Source organism: Gopherus flavomarginatus, chromosome 6, assembly GCF_025201925.1.
Source record: "Gopherus flavomarginatus isolate rGopFla2 chromosome 6, rGopFla2.mat.asm, whole genome shotgun sequence".
Classification (NCBI taxonomy): domain Eukaryota; kingdom Metazoa; phylum Chordata; order Testudines; family Testudinidae; genus Gopherus; species Gopherus flavomarginatus.
Genome location: NC_066622.1, coordinates 135,555,902 through 135,577,947, shown reverse-complemented (window position 1 = coordinate 135,577,947; position 22,046 = coordinate 135,555,902). Strand labels below are relative to the sequence as shown.

General features: G+C 45.6%; 1 protein-coding gene across 1 annotated transcript in view; it reads left to right on the top strand.

Annotated features, from left to right (window-relative positions):
- Nucleotides 1-2,904: 2,904 nt before the first annotated feature.
- NEURL1 (neuralized E3 ubiquitin protein ligase 1) overlaps nucleotides 2,905-22,046 on the top strand; it is a 270,785-nt gene continuing 251,643 nt past the window's right edge. Inside the window, exon 1 of the mRNA XM_050958122.1 lies at nucleotides 2,905-3,381. Within this exon, the coding sequence (XP_050814079.1) occupies nucleotides 3,297-3,381 (85 nt within the window). The 5' untranslated portion in view covers nucleotides 2,905-3,296. The remainder of the gene's footprint in view (nucleotides 3,382-22,046) is intronic.

Here is a 22,046-nt window from a genome sequence, read left to right as displayed (position 1 = left end):
TTGACATAATAGCTGTTTCAGATCCTTTCCCTTCTATCTATTTTATTAATTATTCAGGCGCGAATTTGGCCCAGCATGTTTTAATGCACTGGTTACATATATTCCACATCCAGTTTGGGACCTGATGTAGACAATGCAGCATCATGACAGGTTTGCCATACACCAATAGTGAAGTCTATGAGTTTGACTTGCCTTGGGTTATGGTCCTGTAATGTACCTGCCTTTGGTTTTCCTTGACCTGACATTCTTATTACTCCAGTGGAAAAAATAAGAACATACTTCAGAAAGCATATCAGGAGTACCTCTAGCCTTTTCAAACTAGGGATATAAAATGTTAACCAGATAACTGGTAAGCATTAGGCTTAGCGGTTAACCCACTTTGACTGTTAACCCCCATCCGCACTGTGCTGGCTGGACCCCAGCCCCGCCGCGCCGGACAGACCCTGGCCCCGGACACACTGGCTGGCCCTGGCCCTGGCAGCCGGAGCTCAGCCCTGCCATGCTGGCCAGAGACTGGACCCGGCCATGCCGGCTGGACTCTGGTCCCGCAGTGCCAGCCTCAGCCCCTCCGGACAGCCCCCAGCCCCACCGCACTGGCTCCAGCCATGCCGGCTGGGCCCCAGCTGTGCCGGTCCCGGCCATGCCAGACCCCAGCCCTAGTCCCATGGCCAGCTGACCCCAGTCCCTGCCTTGCCAGCCAGAGCAACTCCAGCCCGTCTCCTTTTAATTGGTTAGCCATTTAAATTATATAATTTTAATAATTTAAACGGTTAACTTTTTAAATGATATTTACATCTCTATATCAAACACAGTCTGGTCTTGTGGCTTGAACAAGGGGTTAGAAGCCAGGAACTCACAGGTTTTGTTTCTAGCTCTGTCATCAACTTGTTGGTGGCCTTGGCAAATCACTTGTTTCCCCATTTGTGAAGATGGATTAAGATTTGCAGAGGCCTGCCCACTGTGCTCATCACTGTAATATCACAGACACTGCTGATTTATCCTACAGCCTTTCTGTGAAGTAGGGTAACATTATTATCTCCATTTTATAGATAGGGCAAGTCACATAGAAATTCTGTGGCAAAATTAGGATTAGAGCTCAAATCTCCTGTGTTCCAGTGCAGTGCATTAATAAGACCATCCTTCTTTTCCTAAAATCCTGTTTGAAAGACATCAATTGCTGTATAAAATGCTCAGCACTACTCTAAAAATCAGTGCAGCCACCTGAAACTTCAGCTGCTTTCCTGCTGGTAGCAGATTTGTTATTTATTGAAAACGACAAAATGTGATGATCTCTCTGCACAGCGCAGGTCTGTTTCCATCATATTCTTTTACATACTGTGCATTCTGCTTTGTTCTCAAAAGGTTTAAAGATGATCATAAATTGAATGGGACACCAACTGGAAAGTGTGGGCACTAGCCCTGAGAACATGCATGCTCACAGAGACACCTAATTACTGTACATATACATCCGTGGCCCAACTTTCACACATTCACCTCCACAGATTTACAGAAGCACAAATATACATACGCATCTGTACATTAGTTATTTTTATTGCTTATAAAGTGTCATAGGTGTGCATGGCACTTAACATAGACCCCACACATTCTCTGAATGTACAAACATTGTGTGTATACAATGTATATGCTGTACGCAAACCTTCTGAACTTGCCTCTTGTTATGGGCAACTGCACCCCCCCTCTGAATTCATCTGCTGTAGTGCATACACACACACACACACTCTGAACTCACCTAGTTGTATGCAGGGCCGGCGCTTTCATTTAGGCGACCTAGGCGGTCACCTAGGGCGCCAGGATTTGAGAGGGTGGCATTTTCCCACCCTTGGCGGCAATTTGGCAGTGGAGGGGTCCTTCACTCGCTCCGGGACCCACCGCCGAAGTGCCCTGAAGACCAGCAGTGCAGAAGGACCCCCCCCCACCGCAGAATTGCCGCCAATGACCGGGAGCGTGGAAGGACCCCCGGCTAGGGCACCAAAAACCCTGGTGCCGCTCCTGGTTGTATGGAGGTGTATGTACCTCCGAGATACATACACAACTCCTGTCCTTGTGACTACACATACTTACTCTCTGAACACACACACACACACACACACGCGTTCTCTGAATTCCCTGCCCTTGTGTGTGTACACACATACCTCACCTGCTCCTGTGCGGATACATATGCAGACACCCTGAACTCTCTGCCCTTGGGTATACACCCCATCCCCTACCCCCTTCTCTCTGAACTTCCTGCTGTTGGGTGTACATACACACGAACACCCCCACATTTTCTCTCTTTGAACTCCCTGCCTTTGAGTGTTCACACACACACACACACACACTCTCTCCCTGATCTGATCTATCTTTGGGTATGTACACACCCCAGGCAGTGTAAGTTCAGTGTGTGTGTACACACCACCCACTCACTCTCTCTCTCAAGTCCCTGCCCGCTCCCGCGGAGCAGCCCCGCCCCGGCACCTGTTGGCAATGGGGCTACACCTGCCGGGCGGCCCCGGGGAAGCGCCGCTGGGCGGGGGAGGGGGGCAGCAGCCTAAGCGCGGCCGGGAGCGCCCCAGCTGTCTAGCTCGCGCCGCTCCAGAGGTGGCACATCTGGCCGGCCCACGTGACCCTGGTCCCTTAGCGACATGTATGAACAGACAGCTGTCACCATAACAACCGGCTGGGGGTGGGGGGCTGAGAGGGAGACTGGCGCCCCCGCCCAGCCCGCCGCCCCCGCAGGCCGCGGGGAGCATGCAGGGGCTCGGGGAAGATGCCCCGGCAGCGGCTCGCTAGGGGCGGAGGAGGAGAGGCTGGGGCTGGGGCTGCGGCTGGGGGGCGGGAGGGGAGCGGGAGGCGGGACTGCAGCGGCCAGGTGCGATCCGTGGGGCGAAGCGGGGGCGGGGGAGAGAAGCAGAGACACAAAGAGAGAAGCAGGGGAGGACTCGGAGGCTGAGCCGTAGGGAGGGGGATTAGAACCTGAGTCTCCTAAGGAAGATCAGAGCCCCCCCACCCCCATTGGAGCCAAGCCGGCAGCCGCTCCCTCCTCCGGCACCCCCTCCCCGCAGCCCGGGAACCAAGTAATCCCCATCGATGAGGAGGAGGAGAAGACAAACGGGGATTTCAGCTCTGAAGTGACAGCAAGGGAAAGGAGAAGCCGCAGCAGAGGGAGAGAAAAGCTCAGGCAGAGCGGAGCTGCAGGTTCCCCAAGGCACCCACCCGGCAGCAGGGCCCCAGGAAGGGAGACCCCACCACACACAGGCCTTCCAGCTGTTGGCTTGCTCTCTTCTGCCTTTGATGCCATGGGTAACAGCTTCTCCAGCATCCCTGCACTGCCCAGAGGCAACCAGAGCAGATTCCACAGGGTCCACCACCAGCACCTCAAAGGTAGGGGTACCCCATCCTGTGTGACTGCGCCTAGGGAGGGTGCTAGCCTGGTGGGTTGGGGCTGGCTGTGGAGCAAGAGGTGGCATGGATTGTTAGTTTCTGAGCTACTGTCTTTAAACCCATTTCCTCCTATTTTAGTGAATCTCACGTTATGTCCTAAAGAGGCTCAGGAGGTAGGATCGCTCCCCTGACATGCCTGTCTTAGTATGCACCTATTTGACAAACTCTCCCCTAGGGCTTAGGTCCAGGAAGCTCAAGCTGGGTGGGGAGGGGAGGGACACGTGTAGCTGAGACCATCTGGGTGCCAATGAACTTCACAGAAGGTTAGACACTCAAGGCAATCAGCTTTCTCACCTCAGTGACTAAAGGCATAGGATTGATACTCGAACAATTCAGCCCAATTTGCCATTTATATCACCATGCCTCTCCACACCTTCCCTTCATTCAGACAGGGATGGCCTTGTCTATGTCTTTTTAATTCTCTGCAGTGGGAATAATGCATGAGGGATGGCTTAAAGAAAGCAAGGGGCAGCATATTTGAGACACATGCTGTCTTTCTAGTTACCCCAGAAATGTCATTCTTGGGGGGATGGACCATCACCCCATTTTGGAGAACAACAGGATACCTGGGGCTTCTATTCTGGTTTGAGCCAGGATTATTATTCTTCCTCGCCCTACTCATCATGTTAAAATTCCATTTCTGAGCTACATCGGTGCGCTTCCAGGGCCACATCCAATGGGATGACTTGCAGGAGTAAGGTGGTCAGGATTTGGGGTCAGTAGCATTAATTCTTCACTGTCTTTCCCCTCATGCTACCCCCAAGAGGGCATAAGTTAGGGCAGAATCATGAATTGGCCCCTGAGTGTCCATATTTTCACATCCCAAGGCACTGAATGAAGTCAAAGGAATATGTCAGAGACTCACTCATACAGAATGGATGCTGGAAGAAAGATGCAATTTCCATAGCCATTCTCTCAATCATTAAAACTTGTTGCTTCTTCCCCTCAGGCAATGTGCTAAAGAATTTGCTTTCAGTCTGTAAAATGGGGAAACTAGTGTTTACCCACCTTTCTACTGAGTTTGACCTCCACAGTTGAAAGGTGCTATGGATTAATAATGATGATACTTATATTTATTAAATAGGAGAATTTTCTGATACCTCTGAGAACTTAGGATTCTTCCCCTCCTCTCTCCCCCAACCCCCCCCAGTGGATAATTTGGAACAATTGTTGCATGAACTGAGAGCTATTGTCAAGGCTTTTTGAATGGGTTTGCTAGAAGATGTCCAAGAATGTTTACAGTCCTATCATGGACTGATGAATTGATCAGAAATTCAGTGCAGACAATTGCTGTATTTAAAATTAGACTGGCAAGCAGGGGCCATTGAACTCTAAAGAATGACCAATCATCCCCTATCAAGGCAAACGTGAAAGCACCCACAATGCTGTAATAGTTGGTATGCAATTGTAAACTGCCAGGAAGGGTTTATCTTTAAGAGTAATGTGGTCAGCTGGAAATCTTTCTAGAGCAACCTTAAGCAGATAAGAATTTGTAAACTGTAGCCAGAAGGGACACTGCCTTCTAATCCGTTATCATTAGCTTATGTGAGATTTCCAAGATGCTATTTATAAATCACTTGATTTGTTTCTTTCACAGCATGTTTTGTTTGTTTTATTTATTTTCCATTTTAATTGAGCTGCCATCCATGCCAATGCAACAAGCAAAATTGTTCACACTTTGTAATGTAACAGAGCAGTAAAAATCACTTTGATTTGAATAAAGAGTTAACAAGGCATTGCCGTTGTTATAAAAACCAAGCAACTGCCAGGGACAATATGTGCTTTTTTTCTGTCTTCTGAAACAAGACGGCCTCAGGTCCTACATTTACATGCAGAATAAACAAGTCTGATCAGATCTGACAGGTTGCTGTAAAATGGTTTGGAGGCATAGCAGCAAAAAGTATGAATGTCACACTGTTTTGTTACATCTCTGCCATTTAACGCTTTGGGAAATGTATTTTAATTGAAGGTACACTTCTTCCCCCTCTCCCACTCCCCCCACCTTGGACTGAACATTTGAGTTTGTGAGGGACAGAAAGAGCTAAATGCTTTGGAAACGACATAGAGCCTCCTGCTCTTTTATGCAGGTGACCTCCCGTTACCCTGTTGCCAGTGATAAAGTTTGGCTTACTCTTGCCAAAGGAGAGACAACTATATGACTGTATGGAGCTGTGCCTGGTGGTTCAGGGATCTCAAGTTAAGAGTTTTGGACCTTAAAAGTGCTGTTGTGCTCTGTAAAGATGGCACCTCGACACTCAACGGATCTGCTCTCTGCATGTGCTCAGAGTCAGATCTACTGACTTCAGAGACAAAAGTCAGTTTTGACTACTTTTTATTCCTATTAGCTCGCCAAATCAAACATGGCTATGAGAGAATGAGCAAGAGTCTATTACTTTTTGTGGATCACCCATAGAATGGTTTGCTAAATTTCCAGACAGTTTGTCCTGAGCAAACCTGTTGAAGACCGTGAGGTTCTACAGTTGTCATTGAGGGCTGCACTGGTGTCCCTGAGGCCTGATTTGGCCTGCAGAACCTTTGCTACTGGTGATGGTGCACTATGAGGAAAAAACTCAGCTTGAGTCTCAGATGTCAGGTTTAATTTACAGTCCAGGGCAGCTAGAATAATCATCCTTTTGCTTGTAAACTGAGTGCATTTGAGGTGCGTGTTTGTCAGGCTGCACCTGCAGCCTGGTCACCTTTCAGAGCAGAACCACACTTTAAAATCACACCTGTCTTGCTCCCTCCCTGCCGCCCTGCATGAGCTGATTGTTATTATATGGAAACCACTCTGCAAGTGCCTCTGCTTTGGAATTATGGATGCCAGGACTGTGCATCACACCAGGAGTATATTTTATTATTATTGATTAACATTTATATCACAGTATTGCCTAGAGACCTCAGCAAGCTCAGCGCCCCATTATATCAGGCACTGAATGAATACACATGCAAAAACATGATGGTCCCCAACCCGAAGAGCTTAACTAGTGCCCTCTTCTGCACTGATGATGTCACTCCTAAAATAGTTGGGAGCAGTGAGCAGGCATGTTCATAGAAGCTTTCAATGTGGGAGATGTGATCTAGTGGTTAAAGCACAGGCCTGGGGTCAGGAAACTTGCATTCTGTTCCCATCTCTGCCACTGCCTGCCTGAGTGACATTGAGCAAGTCACTTCATCTCTCTGTGATATGTTTGGTCTGCTTCCGCCATCTGTAAAATAGGGATAATAATGCCTGCCGCATGGGGATATTATGTGGCTTAGTTCATTTCTGTTCATCAAAGCGTTGGAGAGCATCAGGTGGAAGATGCTTTAGAAGCTCAAGGAATTGTATTAGATCAGCCATAGATCCTAAAATGTGCTCCTACCTCTATGCTTGAGCCACTTTTCTTTTTCCCTTCCCTTCCCCGTGGATAATGATGTGAACCTGCAAGGTACTGAGCACTTCCTTTGAAGTCAGTGGAAGATGAGGGCATCCAGGACCTGACCAGATCACCTTGCCTTGGATGATGAGATCCTAAAACCACAGACAGCAATAGGAGGACCATTTTCCTCTGGACATGGATGGGGTGGTGGAAAACTAGAAGTGGGCTCAACTACAGCATTCCAGCATGCTCTCCACTTGTAACCCAGGAATGGTCCATACTCCAAGGATTTATAAGAGATAATATAGCCATTGTACTTCCCTAGTGGAGGACAACGGATTATGCTCATCTGGTGACAGTTTGCACTTGACACAGCCAGATGGACAACAAGAAGCTATTACTGTCCATGAGAGTCATTCTCTGCTCGTCTCTCATATGGTTCCTGTTAACTACCAACCAGGTTTGTGTGGCTGTTTGAAAGAAAGCCGAGAGGAGAAACTCCAGCTGCATCTACTCTCATAGATTCCGCAGATGGAACTGACCTCTTAGACAGCCGATCCATTCTTGTGCCTAATGTATGTTTATTAGTACTAGGGCCAGATTAGCTTGCAATATGCCGAAAGATGGGCCTCCACTACTTCTTGGAGGCATTTATTCTATAGTCTAATATATCTCATTGGCTGGAAGTTTTGTCTGATATACGTATTCAGTTTTCTCTTAATTTCATGCCCTTATTCCTAGTCATCACCCTCATTGGTCACCCTCCTTGCTGTTTGTACTTTTCAAATATCTGTAGACAGTTATCATGTCCCCTTTGTTGCTTAGCCAGGCTAGACATATTGAACTCTTCCTCCTCTCATTTGCAGGCTGTGCATCCTGTTGGTTAGAGCTACTGTTTAGTGCCTAAATCCAAGATGGCATTAAATCCTTTTTGTGGGACAGCCTTGGCCAGCAGTTAGGGCACTGGACTATGAATCAAGGGACCTGGGTTTTATTCCCACCTCTGCCATAGGCTCCTTGAGCGACCACAGGCAAGTCACTTTATCACACTATGCCCATTTGTAAAATGAGGCTTCTAGTGCTAAGCAACCTTTGTGGAGAGCTTTGAGATCTACAGATCAATAGCACTCTATAAATACAAAGTAGCATTCCTGTACCTCATCATAAATCTGTTCTTCCAGCCACTGAGTCTTATTGGGACATACCAGTCATCCTGGTAGTTCAGTTTACTGTTTCCAGCAGTGTCTAATTCCAGATGATTATTATTTATATTGCAGCAGCATCCAGAGGCACCAAGCAGTATCGGAGCCCTAGTGTGCTAGGTTCTGTACATACACAAAGTATTAAAGATGTTCCCTGCCCTGAAGAGTTTAAGGTTGATATTTAGGCTATGTCTACACTACAGCTTATGTCAGCAGAATTTATGTTGCTCAGAGGGGTTAATAAACCACCCCCCTGAGTGACACAAGTTACACCAACATAAGCGCTGGTGTGGACAGCTCCATGTTGGCGGGAGAGCTTCTCCCGCCAACATAGCTATACTCCTGGGGGAATTCTGTGCCACTGCGCATGCACAGAATTTAGGTCCCGTCAGATTTCTTTGCTTCCCCACAGAAAATGACTTTCTGACGGGGAAGCAAAGGAAAGCCACAAGAGTGGTCATGCGGTCCTCTCCAGTAGTATGTTTTGGGTGCCTTGGGCAGCCGACAGAGTGGTAAATCACTATGGGGCAGGGGGCAGGACTGGGAAAGACCCAGCTGGTGGCTTCTACCCTGTTCCGGACTCAGCTGCTAGGGAGGACAGGACTTCCTCTTCCCCTGCTTGGCATATGGGGCCAGGTCAGACCCACCCTCAGATTTCCCCTGGCTGCAGGAAGCTCTGCATACTCCCTTCCCGCCACTTTCTGCACCCATTGCTCCTCATCTGCAGGGGGAGGGATCCCTGTATAGGAAGTTGCTCCCCTATCCGTCCAATCCCCATTCATCCGGACTCCCGCATTCCCAGACCCTCCCACCGAGTGTCACCCCTCTGCACGCAGAATCCCCCCGATGAGCCCCACTCCCTCTGCACCTAGACCAGCCCAACGAGCCACCTGTATCCCGATCCCCACCTCACTGAGCCCCACTCCCTTAGCAGCTGCCCCCCCCCCCCGTGCCACACCCAGAGTCCCCTGCTGAGCTCTGTCCTCCTCCGACCCTTCCGGCTGAGCTCCAACCACCTCCACCTGGACCCCCCTGCAGAGTCCCATTGCCATTGCACCCAGAACCCCCTGTGCAATCAGATCCCCCTTGCACCCAGATCCCCCACTGAGCTGCCTGCGCCCAGATTGCCTCACACAGAACCTTCCCAACGCACACCTGGATCCCCCCATACTAACCTCCTCCACACTTGGATCCTCTCTTGCTGAACCTGCCTGTCCACACCTGGTGCACCTGGTACAGAAGGGCAGGGCCCTGGGGCGTTTCTGGGTCCAGCTCAGTCCTTGCGTTATGTCAGGGTTGGGTGCAGCAAAACCCCTGAGTCTGTGTCCTGGGGAACAGGGGGACGCTGGACGGTGATCTCCCACCTCTGTGCAGCCAGTGATCTGTGCTCCCCAGTGCCATGCTGGAGCCTCCACATTTATTTAACAAATAAAATTGCAGAATTTTAAAACATTGTGCAGAGTTTTTAATTTTTTGGCGCAGAATGCCCTCAGGAGTAATAGCTACCGCCGTGTGTGGAGGTGGTTTTATTATGCTGATGGGAGAGCTGTCTGCTGTTGGCTTAGAGCGTCTTCACTAAATGCTCTGGAGCAGCGCAGCTGCACTGGTGCAGCTGTGTTCCTGCAGCACTGTAGGTGCAGACAAGGCCTAAGATTCTAACTCCTACAGGTCGTCCTTACTCACGTGAGGAGGTCCAGTTGCTTTAGTGGGACTACTCAGAGTTTATAAAATGATATTGCTTTACCTCTACAGAGCACTGTATGAAACATTATTTCACCTTCATGGCACCCTTGTAATGCAGGTGTTGTTCTTACTCACATTTTACACAAGGGGATATTGAAACAGAGAAGTGCAGTGACTTGCCAAAGGTCACACAGAGAATAAGTAACGAGCTTGTGATTATAACTCAGGAATTCCAAACCCTGGCTTCTAGCCACTGGAGAACGCTGCCTTTTAAAACCCTTAGAACACAACTAATTGTGCAACACTGTACTAAGGAAGGAGTAGATTTATTCCTTCTCCTGAAGTGTGAAGCTCGCTAGCACTAGTTATTTTATCCTAGCTTACATAACTACAGAGGCTATTGCAAGCCAGACCAGTATATATCCATTGACATGTATCTATGGTGTAGAAACTTTCCTATCCCTCACAGATATTTGTATGGGTCTCAGAAGAAGAGAAGAATAAAGATAATAATCTGGCCAGTGTAAGTGTCTCGGTAATTGTAGGCCGTTGACAGAAATGAATATCCTGCTGTCAGCTCCATGTTGTGGGATCTCTAGATAAAACTAAATGGAAAACACAGGCTGTTAGTGGCTGGTGGAAGTTAGGACTAGGGCTGTAGGAAGTGACCAGATACCCAGAGCATGCTGTGGGGAGAGGCCATGACTGGTGCCACTTTTAGAGCTCCAAAGAATGTTTAGGAAAGGTGCATCCTGCTGTATCTATGTTAGGATGCTGTGATGTGGGAAAGGAACAGAGATTTTTGTGACTCCTTCTCCACCTCTTAGCACACCTGGGACAGCACAGGGCAGGATTTAGGGGCTTGATCTTGCAAGGCACTGAGAGCCTTCCACTCCCATTGCTGTCAGGATCAGACCCTCTTCTGGATAACGCTTCTTCGAGCCACATGGAGTCAACAAATTGGAACCAGCACCAGAATGGAGGTGAATGTGTCACATGACCTTTCCATTCAGTAGCTAGCCTCCTTGACCTGCAGCTTTGATGGTTCACTTGTCCCTCTATTTCTGCCCTTGGACATTGGTTTTTCTCTCTCCAGTCATTCTTCTTGAGTCGTGGGTATTTTTAAAAAATGTCATTAGGTTTGTATGACCTTCCCCCAGGCATTAGATTTTTCCTAAGCTCTTGAGTTCTAACTTCCAGCCCCTAAACTGCCTGTAATTATCCAGCTCTCTAATTACACCACTTTGCTGACATTTCCCTTTTTAAGCCCGACAATGAAATTGGTATAGGTTCAGCTTGTCCAAGTTTTTTCAGAAAGTCACATGCGGCCTTAACATCAGGTGATGCTGTTACCACACAGGAGCAAGAATGGCTGCTTTTGAAAGTCACTTTGATCGGAGACAGCAAAAGGCTCGACTGTCCCAAACGCACACATGGCATGAGGCCAGAAAACCGTGAGATTGATGAAGATGTCACATGGTTCTACAGTAAAGATAATTAGTAAATCACTCAGATTTGGGGAGCCTGGATTAGAACTCAGGCTCTTTAGTTTCCAAAACACAGCTTGCTATCACAGGAAAACTCATTTAGTTGGTATTTTTAGCCTCCTGTATGTCCCATTGCTAGAGGGTGATAATGCATGCACACAGACACACTCTCACTTTCTACATTATTACAGGTAGTCCTATTGGAGTTCCCAAGGGATTGTCCCCTCAAGGAGGGAGAGGCCGGGGAAGGTGACGAAGGACTTGGGGTGGCCTCCCAGCACGTGTTGGCAATAACTGAGTAAGGGAAGCCTCAGTCCACACTGGCAAATGTGTCTGCATGGACAGTTGGAGCCTCTCGTAATGGCAGCACCTTGGACTAGCCCTCCCATGTCTGCACAGTAGCAAATGCAGAGGGGCCAGCAGGAACCGATGCTGCTTTAAGTAGAATTAACTCCAGAAGAAGTTTGGTATGGAAGTCCAAGGGCCCAGTGGAGGAAGGTGCAGCAGAGAGAGAGACCGCTGCTGGCACTGCTCCCAACTCCAAATTCTCACAGAGCCCCAACCCCACAGAGCGCGTCAGAGGGGATTGAATGATGTCACAGGAGTGCTTGTAAAGAACAACTGGCCTTTGTTACCAGGCTTCAATCACCTACCCTGGGTCAGTTATAACACAGATAATTTTGCCCCTAATTAGTGTTACACTTTTCCAAAATCACTTGGCTTAGCCCTGCTAGGTAGGTATATAACATTATGCTCAATTCTCTCTGCCTGGCAGCTGGCTTCCTTCCGATAAAGGAAATATTTATTTCCTTTGCAATGCTCTTGCATGGATCTCAGTGTTCTTGGCATTTTTAATGTTTTTGTCTAGCAGCTTGCAGTCCCTTTATCCTCTCACTGGAATGTATTGAACCTGGGAGAGGGAGATAGTGAGAGGGTGGCATTCTTCTCTTCCTCTCTCTAGAGCCACCAAAACCGAGTCTCATTTACTCACAGAAGGACATAAATGCTCATCCTAGGCCCAGAGTCATTGTCTGAGACCACAGGGGTAGGCAATGCTCCTTCCTAATCCTGGGAGCTGCTAGGGGGCCAGTTTGGACTTTGGTGCAGGTTAAGGCATCTCTGAGATCACCATTCAAATCCTCTCCAAGCCAGTGGCAACAGGAAACCCAGATACCATAGTGATGGGTGTGATGATAGAACCTAACCTGATGACATCCACTCTCCAGCAGAACTCTGTCAGTGGGAACCTATCAGTTCCCTCTTTAGAATGTCTCCACCCAGTTATATAGAAGAAGGTGAGTTATCATGTCAACACTTGAGGTTACATCTAGAATGTTCTAGGTCTGTAAAAACCACCAAGTTTACTTGGGAAGCAATCTAGATTGTGATGAACTTCATAATGCGAATGTCCAACATGTTCTTACTTCTTGGAATCAGAACTACTTCACCATGGTTCCTGGGCCTTATAGTCCTAACAGCCAGAGGGGAGTGATCTTTAGCTTAAGTGTGCTTTTGGAGAGGGCAATGTGAGTTCTGTCTTCACTGCGTGACCTGGGTGACCACAGTGGGCAACCGTGAAATACCTAGATGGTCAAAGGTTTGTCCCAATATTTTGCTTCCTAGATTACTGCTCATCTTGGAAAGCTTATGCTGATGGCTCCACATCTGGGGAGGTTTCACATTCAGAAGCCTGGAAGCTTTTAAATCTGGCAGGTGGTGCTCTTACCTGCTACTGTTAGAGTGTAATGAGCACAAACTGTACAGTGCTGCGAGGTTGTTTTTAATAGTGCATAGTTTCATTTAGAATGCATCACTTCATAGTGTTTGCTGAGATCCCTGTAACTTTGAGACAGGCTAAACTGGGTACCCACATATGATTACAGGTATCCCTGAAATACTAAATCTATTTCTGAGCTAGCTGGAAGAGGGAAGGGCCCAGAATACCTGTCCCTTGATAGGGTGTGCTCCACACACACCTGAAGAGGTTAATGTAGGCCAGATGGGCCAATTAACCTATTAGGTGCAAGCTGGGGGATATTTAGGCTGAGAAGAGAGCCTTAATTAAGGGAAGCTCATCTGTGAAGGAATAGGCAGGGTTTCTATAAAATCAAGGACCTAGTAGCAGAAAGGAGGCTACAGGTACTCTCTGGAATAAGGGCAAGAAAGGGATTTGAACCCAAGAGGAAGGGTTTGTCTAGCAGACCCAGGAGACAGGGGTTTAGCTAGAAGGGTGATAAGTGTGAGCCTGGGATAGGCAAGGTAGGAAGGACTGTGCTAGCACAGACATTGGCTGCTGGAGGTAGGGCCCTTGGACTGGAACCGAGTGTAGAGGGCAGACCTGGGTTCCCCTGCCAATCACTGAGTGAGTGGCATAATCTGGGTAGTCACCTTGAAGACTGTCAGTCTGTTTGCTCTAGCCACTGAGGGAGTGGCCTCACCAGGGCAGCGGAATTAAAGACTGTCTGGAATGTGCAGAAGACTATGAGAGCACCCTGGAAGGAGAGAACTCTTGTGAGTTGACTGGAGGGCTAAACCATGAAGATGCTGCATGGTGGCTCCTGAGCAGGGCTGCCGAGAGGATTCAGGGGGCCTAGGGCAAAGCAATTTTGGGGGCCCCTTCCATTTAAAAAAAAAGTTGCAATACTATATTCTCATGGGGGCCCCTGTGGGACCTGAGGCCTGCTCCTGAGGAGCAAAAGCAAGGCTGCAGAGTGAGACAATGGACTGAGACACTGTAAGAAGAGGGTGTTGGGCCAGAAGAGCTAATCCCCAGAGCAGCCAGAAGGAGGCACTCCCTAGTGGTGAGTGGAGGCTCCCATGACATAGTGGCTTTCCACACATGGTGGTTCTAAGATTAATTTTACCCCAACATTGTCTAGGTATTCAGCTCTGTGCTGTAAACTGAAGAAACCCATAGCACCTTCTGGGATTTCCTTAGCAAAAGTTGAAATTTTCTTTGACAGGTAGAAGTTCTAAAGAACTTAGGCCCAGATCCTCAAAGGTGTTTAGGCACCTAATAATGTTTTCAACAAGAGGTAGGCTCTTAAATCTCTGCAGCAGTCCAACCATGTTTTAGACAGCTGTTAGCCTGGTGTGTTTTCTAGATATAGTCTTACTATGTTGAATTAAATCCCACCGCTGCAAGATGTAACAGTTATTATAAAGCATCACCTTTTGGCTGTGCCCAAGTGTTTCTAACCAACAGAAACCCAGCAACCCATGGACTCTAATTTAGCCCATGTGTCTATATTGTGAGTTAATTAATCTTGTAGTTACTAGCTTGAAATAGAATCCTGTGCTAAGCAGGTCTGGAACAATTCTTACAGTCATGCTTTCCTGAGTGACATGGCTCAGAATGAGCAAAGTAAAGACTTCAAGGTCACTCCCATGTTTGGTGCAGTAATCTTCCCAGGTGTGAACCTATTTTGGTTTTCTCTAATAATATGGATCACAAATGAATTTCTTGCTGATTTCAATCACTTCTGCTCTCCCCTGCTTTAAGGTTATTAGCCACTGTATGCATTCCAATAAAGAGACCTAACCAACTCTGTATTGCCAGAAGATATAACCACTTCTGCCCCAAAATAAATACAATAGTCTGGGCATTAATCATTCTTGGCACTTATATAGTGCTTTATGTTGTCAAAGTGTGTCACAAGCATAAGTAATGTCCTGTGGGGTGAGTATTATTAAGGGAGGACAGTTGGTCTAGTGGTTAAAGCACAGGGCTATAAGTCAGGAGACCTGGGTTCTATTTCTCACATTGCTGTGGGTTGCCCTTTGGCAAGTTGCTTCACCTCTGTCTGTGGAATGGGGATAGTAGTTGCTCTGTCACAGATGGCTTGGGAGACTAAATTCACTAACTTTCTTCAATGGCAGGTTGCAACCCAAATACAAAGTGTTCTCATCGGTATATTTTCCTATAGCTGCTGAACTTGTGTGTAACTAGCACCTATAAATATGATGGACAAATTTTTTTTTTTAAGGTTAAGTGCTCACTCATAGGTGTCAGGCAAGTGAATATTTTGCGCTACAAGGCTAGAATTTTAAGTGTTCAACACCAACAGTCAGGGCTAGATTGTCAGAGTTTAGCTCCTATTTAGGCATGAAATTAAGCAGCCAGTTATTTTAAAAAGCAATGCATGTTGGGTGCTGAGTGGCTTTGCAAAACTGGAAGCATGATAGTGGGAGCTGCTGGACGCTGAGCACCTGCAAATTTGGCTCTTTTCTAGATTCCTATAAGGAAAGAGAGTTCATCTGGAAATCTAGCCCCAATTGTGGGTGCTGAGCTTTTTTTCAAAAATTGGCCTATACTGCATTTCATCCAAGGTTCTCAATGCACTTTGTAAAGATAGGTATATCTCCATTTTATAGGTGGAGGAACAGGCAGAGAGAGGTTAAGTGACTTGCCTGAGGTCGCAGAGCAGGTCTGTGGTACAAATCAGGGATAGGACTCAGATTTTCCCAGTCACAAGCTCTCAAGATACCATCCTGCTTTTCCTCTCTACAAATATCCTGAAAATAATATATTTTCTTCACAACACCCTCGCTTTAAAGCTGTAACTCATATTCTGACCTTGTCAGAAGAAACCTAATCATATTATGCTTGACCCTTTCTAATTTACACTGAGTTCCCATATGTCAACATACAATTAAAAAACCTCACTGATCATCTTTTATCCTGTGCTAGGCATAAGCTCTGCTTGATTTCCCTTTAATTGCTACTCAAGTGGAGATGTGCTTGTTTTGCATGCTCTGATGCTCACCCATACCCTGTAATATAAAGATTAGTATTAGAGTCTTAACTTTTGCCACTTAAGCCAAGCAACTGTAGAACCAGAGTCTATTTACAATCCAGATTCCAATGCTGTTCCTCAGAAGATCAATTCCAATCTCCTTAAATCATATCTGTTTAACTTATCATTAATTGTATTTGTATTAATCTGGATTTCTGTTATTTGAGCAGCTGGTGCCATTTTTTTTTGTATGTATTCTACAATGTCACTTTGTTTTTTTCCCCCCTCTTCCACGAAGAGGGCTTTTGACTTTAAGAATATTAAATTTAAGTTTAAGGATGCAGAAGTTTGGGGAAGGGGTGTTGATTAGTGGTTATAGCAGAGCCTTGGGAGTCAGAACAACTGGGTTCTGTTCCCTGATTTGTGTTACCTTAGACAAGTCACTTGGACTGATAGGCTATTAGAACTCTTTGAATGTGTCAGCAAAGTAGTGGATAAGGAAGAACTGGCTGATAGCACCACATTTTCTTAATGCCTTTTGTGATCAGTTGTGTCACAGGCTATTTAAAGTGTAGTATGGTAAATTAATATGGAAATATCATGATGCCATTATAATCACCTGATCTAAAGTGGATATAGTAGAAATAGATCTGAGACAGGCGATGAAAATTATACTCATGAGGAGAATTCCATATAGGAAAAGAGGCTGAAAGATTGGGACTGTCCCTTTAAAAAAGGTGCTGAATAAGACAGGACATGATGCAAGTATACATAATAATGAATGGGGCAGAGAAGGTGATTTGGGTGCTTCTATTCACCCTTTTTCAGAATATAAGGATGAGAGACAAGTCAGTGAATTTGAAAGGCAGATAAATTAAAACCATAAGTGGAAATGTTTTTTCTATGGAATGCATAGTCCAGGGGTAGTCAATAGGTGGATGCAGGCCAAATCCAGATCACCAGACACTTTTGAACAGATCCTGAAATCTTTTATTTACTTATTTGTTTAATTTCTCTGGAGTCTGGACCTTGACTGTACCTTGGCTAAGAAATTTGGACTTCGACAAAAAAATAGACTACCCCGGCATAGTCCACTTATGGAATTCCTTGCCACAGATATTGAGGCCAAGTGCTTAGCTGGATTCAGAACTTAATTGGACATTTAAGTGCCTATTGATAATCTACAGTTACAAGCAGTAGGATTTAACAAAAGACATCTCTCCTCAAGTTTGGAAGGGATATAAGCCCTCGTGGTTGAGGGCATAAGGTAACTTCTAACCAATAGGGTTGGGAAGAATAACCTACCCATAAGAGAAGTTTTCTGTAACTGTCAATTCATAAACCTTCCTTTGAAGCATCTGGTACTGGCCAGAGCCAGAGACGGGATAGTGGACTTGATGGACTGCTGGGCTCACCTTGGATGGCAATTCCTACATTCCTGTCCCCTCTCTATGCCTCATTGAATGTAGCTGTTTAATAATACTCAGCAGTGGTAAGGTTGAATTATAAAGCAGTCGAAAGCTCTCCATATTCAAGGCTGCAACAGCTTCTATTATAAAATCCTATTGTAGGTGGGGGATGAGATGAGAAGAACCTTATACTTCTGGTTCCAATCTGGCCAGCATTAGTTGGTGTGGGATGTTGTTACTGTCAGATGTCCAATGGTCTATATAAAATGAGTTAGTGCTTTTACTCCATTCTCTATTGGACAGTTATCCCAGGTCACTTCTAGCACTCATTGGCAGTCTCAACGGAGGCGAAGGATCAACTGGACCATTGATTGGACAGTTAATTCAGGGAAGCCCTATGGCCTTTGTTATACAGGAGATTAGGCCAGATAGTTACAATGGTCCCTCCTGGTCTTATAATCTATGAATCGATGAGACTGACCTTACAGCAAAATAGGTGAGCAGAGGATGTCAGTCTCCAGTTGGCAGCCCAGCACCTTTTATCAGCATGAAACCCCCTAGAAGAAATTAAAAATACAGGATGGCAAAAGGGATTAAAGGTAGGCTCGAGATTTGGAAATGCTAATACCTAATCCATTATTAATAAATGTGCTAAGAGAAAAAGCTGCATGGCAAATGCTGCTGTGACACAAGAAAGTGGCATACAGAATTAAAATTTCATATTCACTAGCATCTAATGATAAAGGGTTCATGATACATACCCAGTAATGCTGTTTAAAATAGGCTCGTTATCTAATCTTCCAACCGAGAATATGACAGAAGATCACAAGTAGGAAAACAATTCAATGTAGCTTTTAGCTATTTTTCCCACTGCTTTTCTAGCCTGCACTAAAGCATTATTGCTGTGCCGCTTGTAATTCATATGGAGCTAGTGTTGTTCAAAAATAGAGAATGTCAGTGGAGGAGAGTTCAGATAAAACACAGAAGATTTATGATACAGCTTAGGGCCATGTGGGAAAGAGGATGAGGAACTTAATGCTAATTTGTAGTCTAACAGCATTTTTCTGCTTGTGGCAAGAACTTCAGTATGCCACGTATATATTACCACATACAGAGCAAGGGTTATGTTAACTAAATACTTTAAATACTTGACTGTGGAGAGAACCAATTTCCTGAGAAATAACAGATGGGCCAGGTCTGCACCCATCTAGAACCTGATCCAAACTCACTGAAGTTAATGGAAAGATTCCCAGTGGTTCCACTGGGCTTCGGATCAGACCTCTAACCACTGTGCAACTCCACTGACTTTAAGTATTGTCAGAGCAGAATTTGGCCTTCTGTATGCATTGCTGATCCAGTGGAGGGCCTCTATCACCCAAATTCCCATTGACTCCAGTGGGTGTTAACAGATGCTCCAGCCATCACATATGTAACGTGTGTAATCCTTGAGTCTAATCTAATTGTATCTGTCTAGGCATTTATAACTTACTAAATGTATAAGCATGTATTTATTCCTCCTTCCACCACATGCTCTGGTTTGGGAGTAAGGAAATAACCCAGAATGCAAACATTTAATAAAATTAAATATACAGTTTCTAGAAACTGAAAAACAGTGAGTTGGATTTGGTGGTTCCATTTGTAGATCCAGCAGAGCTATAACTACACAGTCTTATTAGGTGACTTAAAGTCATGCTGGTGGGGATGTTTTTATGGTATTTAGACACCTATCCACTGGCAACGGGTCACTTTCATGTAAGGCACCTAACAGACATCTGCTAATCATTGATTTCCAGTCGCTACCAGTGTTGGCTGGATTCATTCCAACATAGAGGGGAAGGGATCCTTCTTTCGTTACTAATCTTGGCATCATCCAACAAAAGCATGTATTCCTTTGCCTTTATTCACTTTGGTTTGGCCTAAATGGTAGCAAATCGGGAAGTATGTTACTTAGCTGCTTTTCCAGGCCTAGGTGCAGAAACCTGCCCTTTCAAGAAATGGAAGGGTTTAATAAACTTCCTTGTATGGTGGGGAGCTTTCCTCCCTTCCCCCAAAAGGGATGTACAGCTGAGAATCCTGCAGGGAGAGGTGCCGACAGCTGGGCCTTGTTAAGGAGGTAGGATTTTCAGAGGATTGGTTTGCTCTGCCTGAGAGGCCCTGGCTCCCAGAGAGGGACAAGTTGTTTCTGAACTCCGAGGTCCCAGCCTCCAGAGATCTGCACTGAACAGCATGAAGGATGAGAGACTCTGAACTTTAACTCTTCAGGAGCGTGCACCAGGGTATGACCTGGAAAATCAGAGATGTTATGTAATGAGAACCCTTCCAGGGGATAGAATTAAATCTCTGATTAAGACCTTCAGTGGTGCTGTACCTCAGTGTACCCCCAAACTGGCTGCCCAATGGCAGTTTTTATTCTCTTGCTGACTCATCAGTGGCATGAACAAAACATAGGTGAATGCCAGGATTATTGCACAGGACTGTCTATTAATAAACAGGTTAGAGGGTGGTCTTTGGGTGTATGTTCACTGTCAGTTACATGGAGATGTCTCTTTGTAGCCCCATAACCTGTTCGGCGTCCTCTCCTCCTGTGTCGATCATCCCTCGGCAGCTGCAGTGCTGTCATTGCTTACATTTGTTTTTCTAAAACCCTGTCTATGAAGGCTCCCTGATCTCCACATAGGCTCCTGGACACAGGACTTGTTTTAGAGAATATCTAAAAATATGCTGCCAGGGGAATCAGAACTGAGTGTGAATGATTAAAGCAGTAGGGCAGGTGAATGGAACTGATGAATTCTGTTCTCTGTTAGTTGGGAGTCAGGGTGACATCACTGGCAATTGTCTCTGCAATGCTGGCTTGAAAACTTTTTTTATTATTTTTTTTAAACCTTTGATCTTGTTTCCCTTGGGAAAAGAAGGGGGTGGCTGGTGACTAAACATCATAGCTCTCCTCTCCTGCCTAGCAGATGAGGTAATTGCACCATGGTAACTTGTCTGACACCTCTTCCTTAGTTGTATACAATGTATCAACTTCCTGGATACCATGATCAGCTCCAACAATGGAACCAGAGATGCCAAGGGTTGTCTGTCTTTAAGAGTGAGATTTACAGCTCCAAACAGTGAGATTCAAGGCCAGAGAGTGAGACTTTCCAGGTGGTGTTAGGTTGTTCCTTAAGACAGGGACTCATCTTTCCTCCTTGGTGACATCCAATAGTCCACATTTTTAATCCAACCAGCACTTAATAGTTTATTTTTTGAAATGTACACTACTTAATATTACATATGAAACACTTAAATGTCCTGATTCATACTAAAATCTAGGGCACGTGAGAATTCTATGTGCAATGCAAAACAGTGGATTTTAATAAAAACAACTATTTGCTGGATAAAACAAAAATCTGGATGGTTGGAGATCCCTGAGGACCCGATTTGTTAACGTCTGGTTTTTAGTATTTCTCCTGTCCTGTTTATAAAAATCTTAACAAAAAACTGTTTATCAATATGTTTTCATGTCACCTTGTCATAGTGATCATCCATCTGAGAAACACTTTAAAGTACAAATTATTTGGTTTGTAGGTTATTGCTCATATTACATTTACAGAAAATCAAAATATTCAGATTCCAAAATAAGTATATGCACAATTATTTTTTACATTCATTTAATGTATTGTTTGGGTTTTGTTTTAGTTATTTAATTTTAAAGTAATTAAATAGAACCTAATTAAGGTGAAGCTAACAAACCATTGATAAAGAATTTAGCTTCCACGTTTCTTTTAATATCCAATTTAGTTTCACATTTTATTCATGTGCTTTGTTATATTGCCATGCAGCCAGCTTTGCTGTTTTTATAACTTCTTTTGGTGTCTCAAACCAGATGCACTGTAGTGGCGCAGCTGCACCCAGGGCCGGCTCTAGGTTTTTTGCCACCTCCCCCCATTTTTTGGCTTTTACACATGTTTGCACAGCACCTGATTTATGTTGTTTTCCACTCTGCTCAGCAATGGCTGATGATGGCTCTTTAACCTCATTCCAAGGGCATATCTTAGGCCACGTCCAGACTAGGGTATTAAAATCGATTTTAGATATGCAACTTCAGCTACGTGAATAACATAGCTGAAGTCGAATTTCTAAAATCGAGGTACTCACCTGTCTGGACGCACGGCATCGATGTCCGCGGCTCTCCGTGTCGATTCCGGAACTCCGTTCGGGTTGATGGAGTTCCGGAATCGATGTAAGCGCGCTCGGGGATCGATACATCGCGTCCAGATTAGACGCGATATATCGATCCCCGAGCAATCGATTTTAACCCGCCGATGCCGCGGGTTAGTCTGGACATGGGCTTAGATTCAAAAGAAAGATGGGGCTTGTATTCATTACTTGGTTTATTGTGGGCAACTTGTCTTATTAAAGGAAAATCTCTTTTTTGCATTTGCTCTTCTTTCAGTGCATGCCCCTCCAGCTTCACTTCCCACCCAGACTTGAAGCGAGATCAGAGAGTTTCACTCCTTAAACTCTAAAAACCAGGAGTGTTTCTTTTCCCTGCTTCTCTCCCATTTCAGTAAAAGACTCCTGGTGTCTTTCCCTTTCACCTTAATGGAAAAGAATGTCCCCTGACCCCCCAGTCCCTGCTTTCCCATCACCACCCTCCTTCCAGTGACCTGCTCCTGTAGCAAATGCCTCACATGTCTAGGGAAGCGGGGGTGGGGGGATTAGGACAATGGGGTCTGGGGGTGCC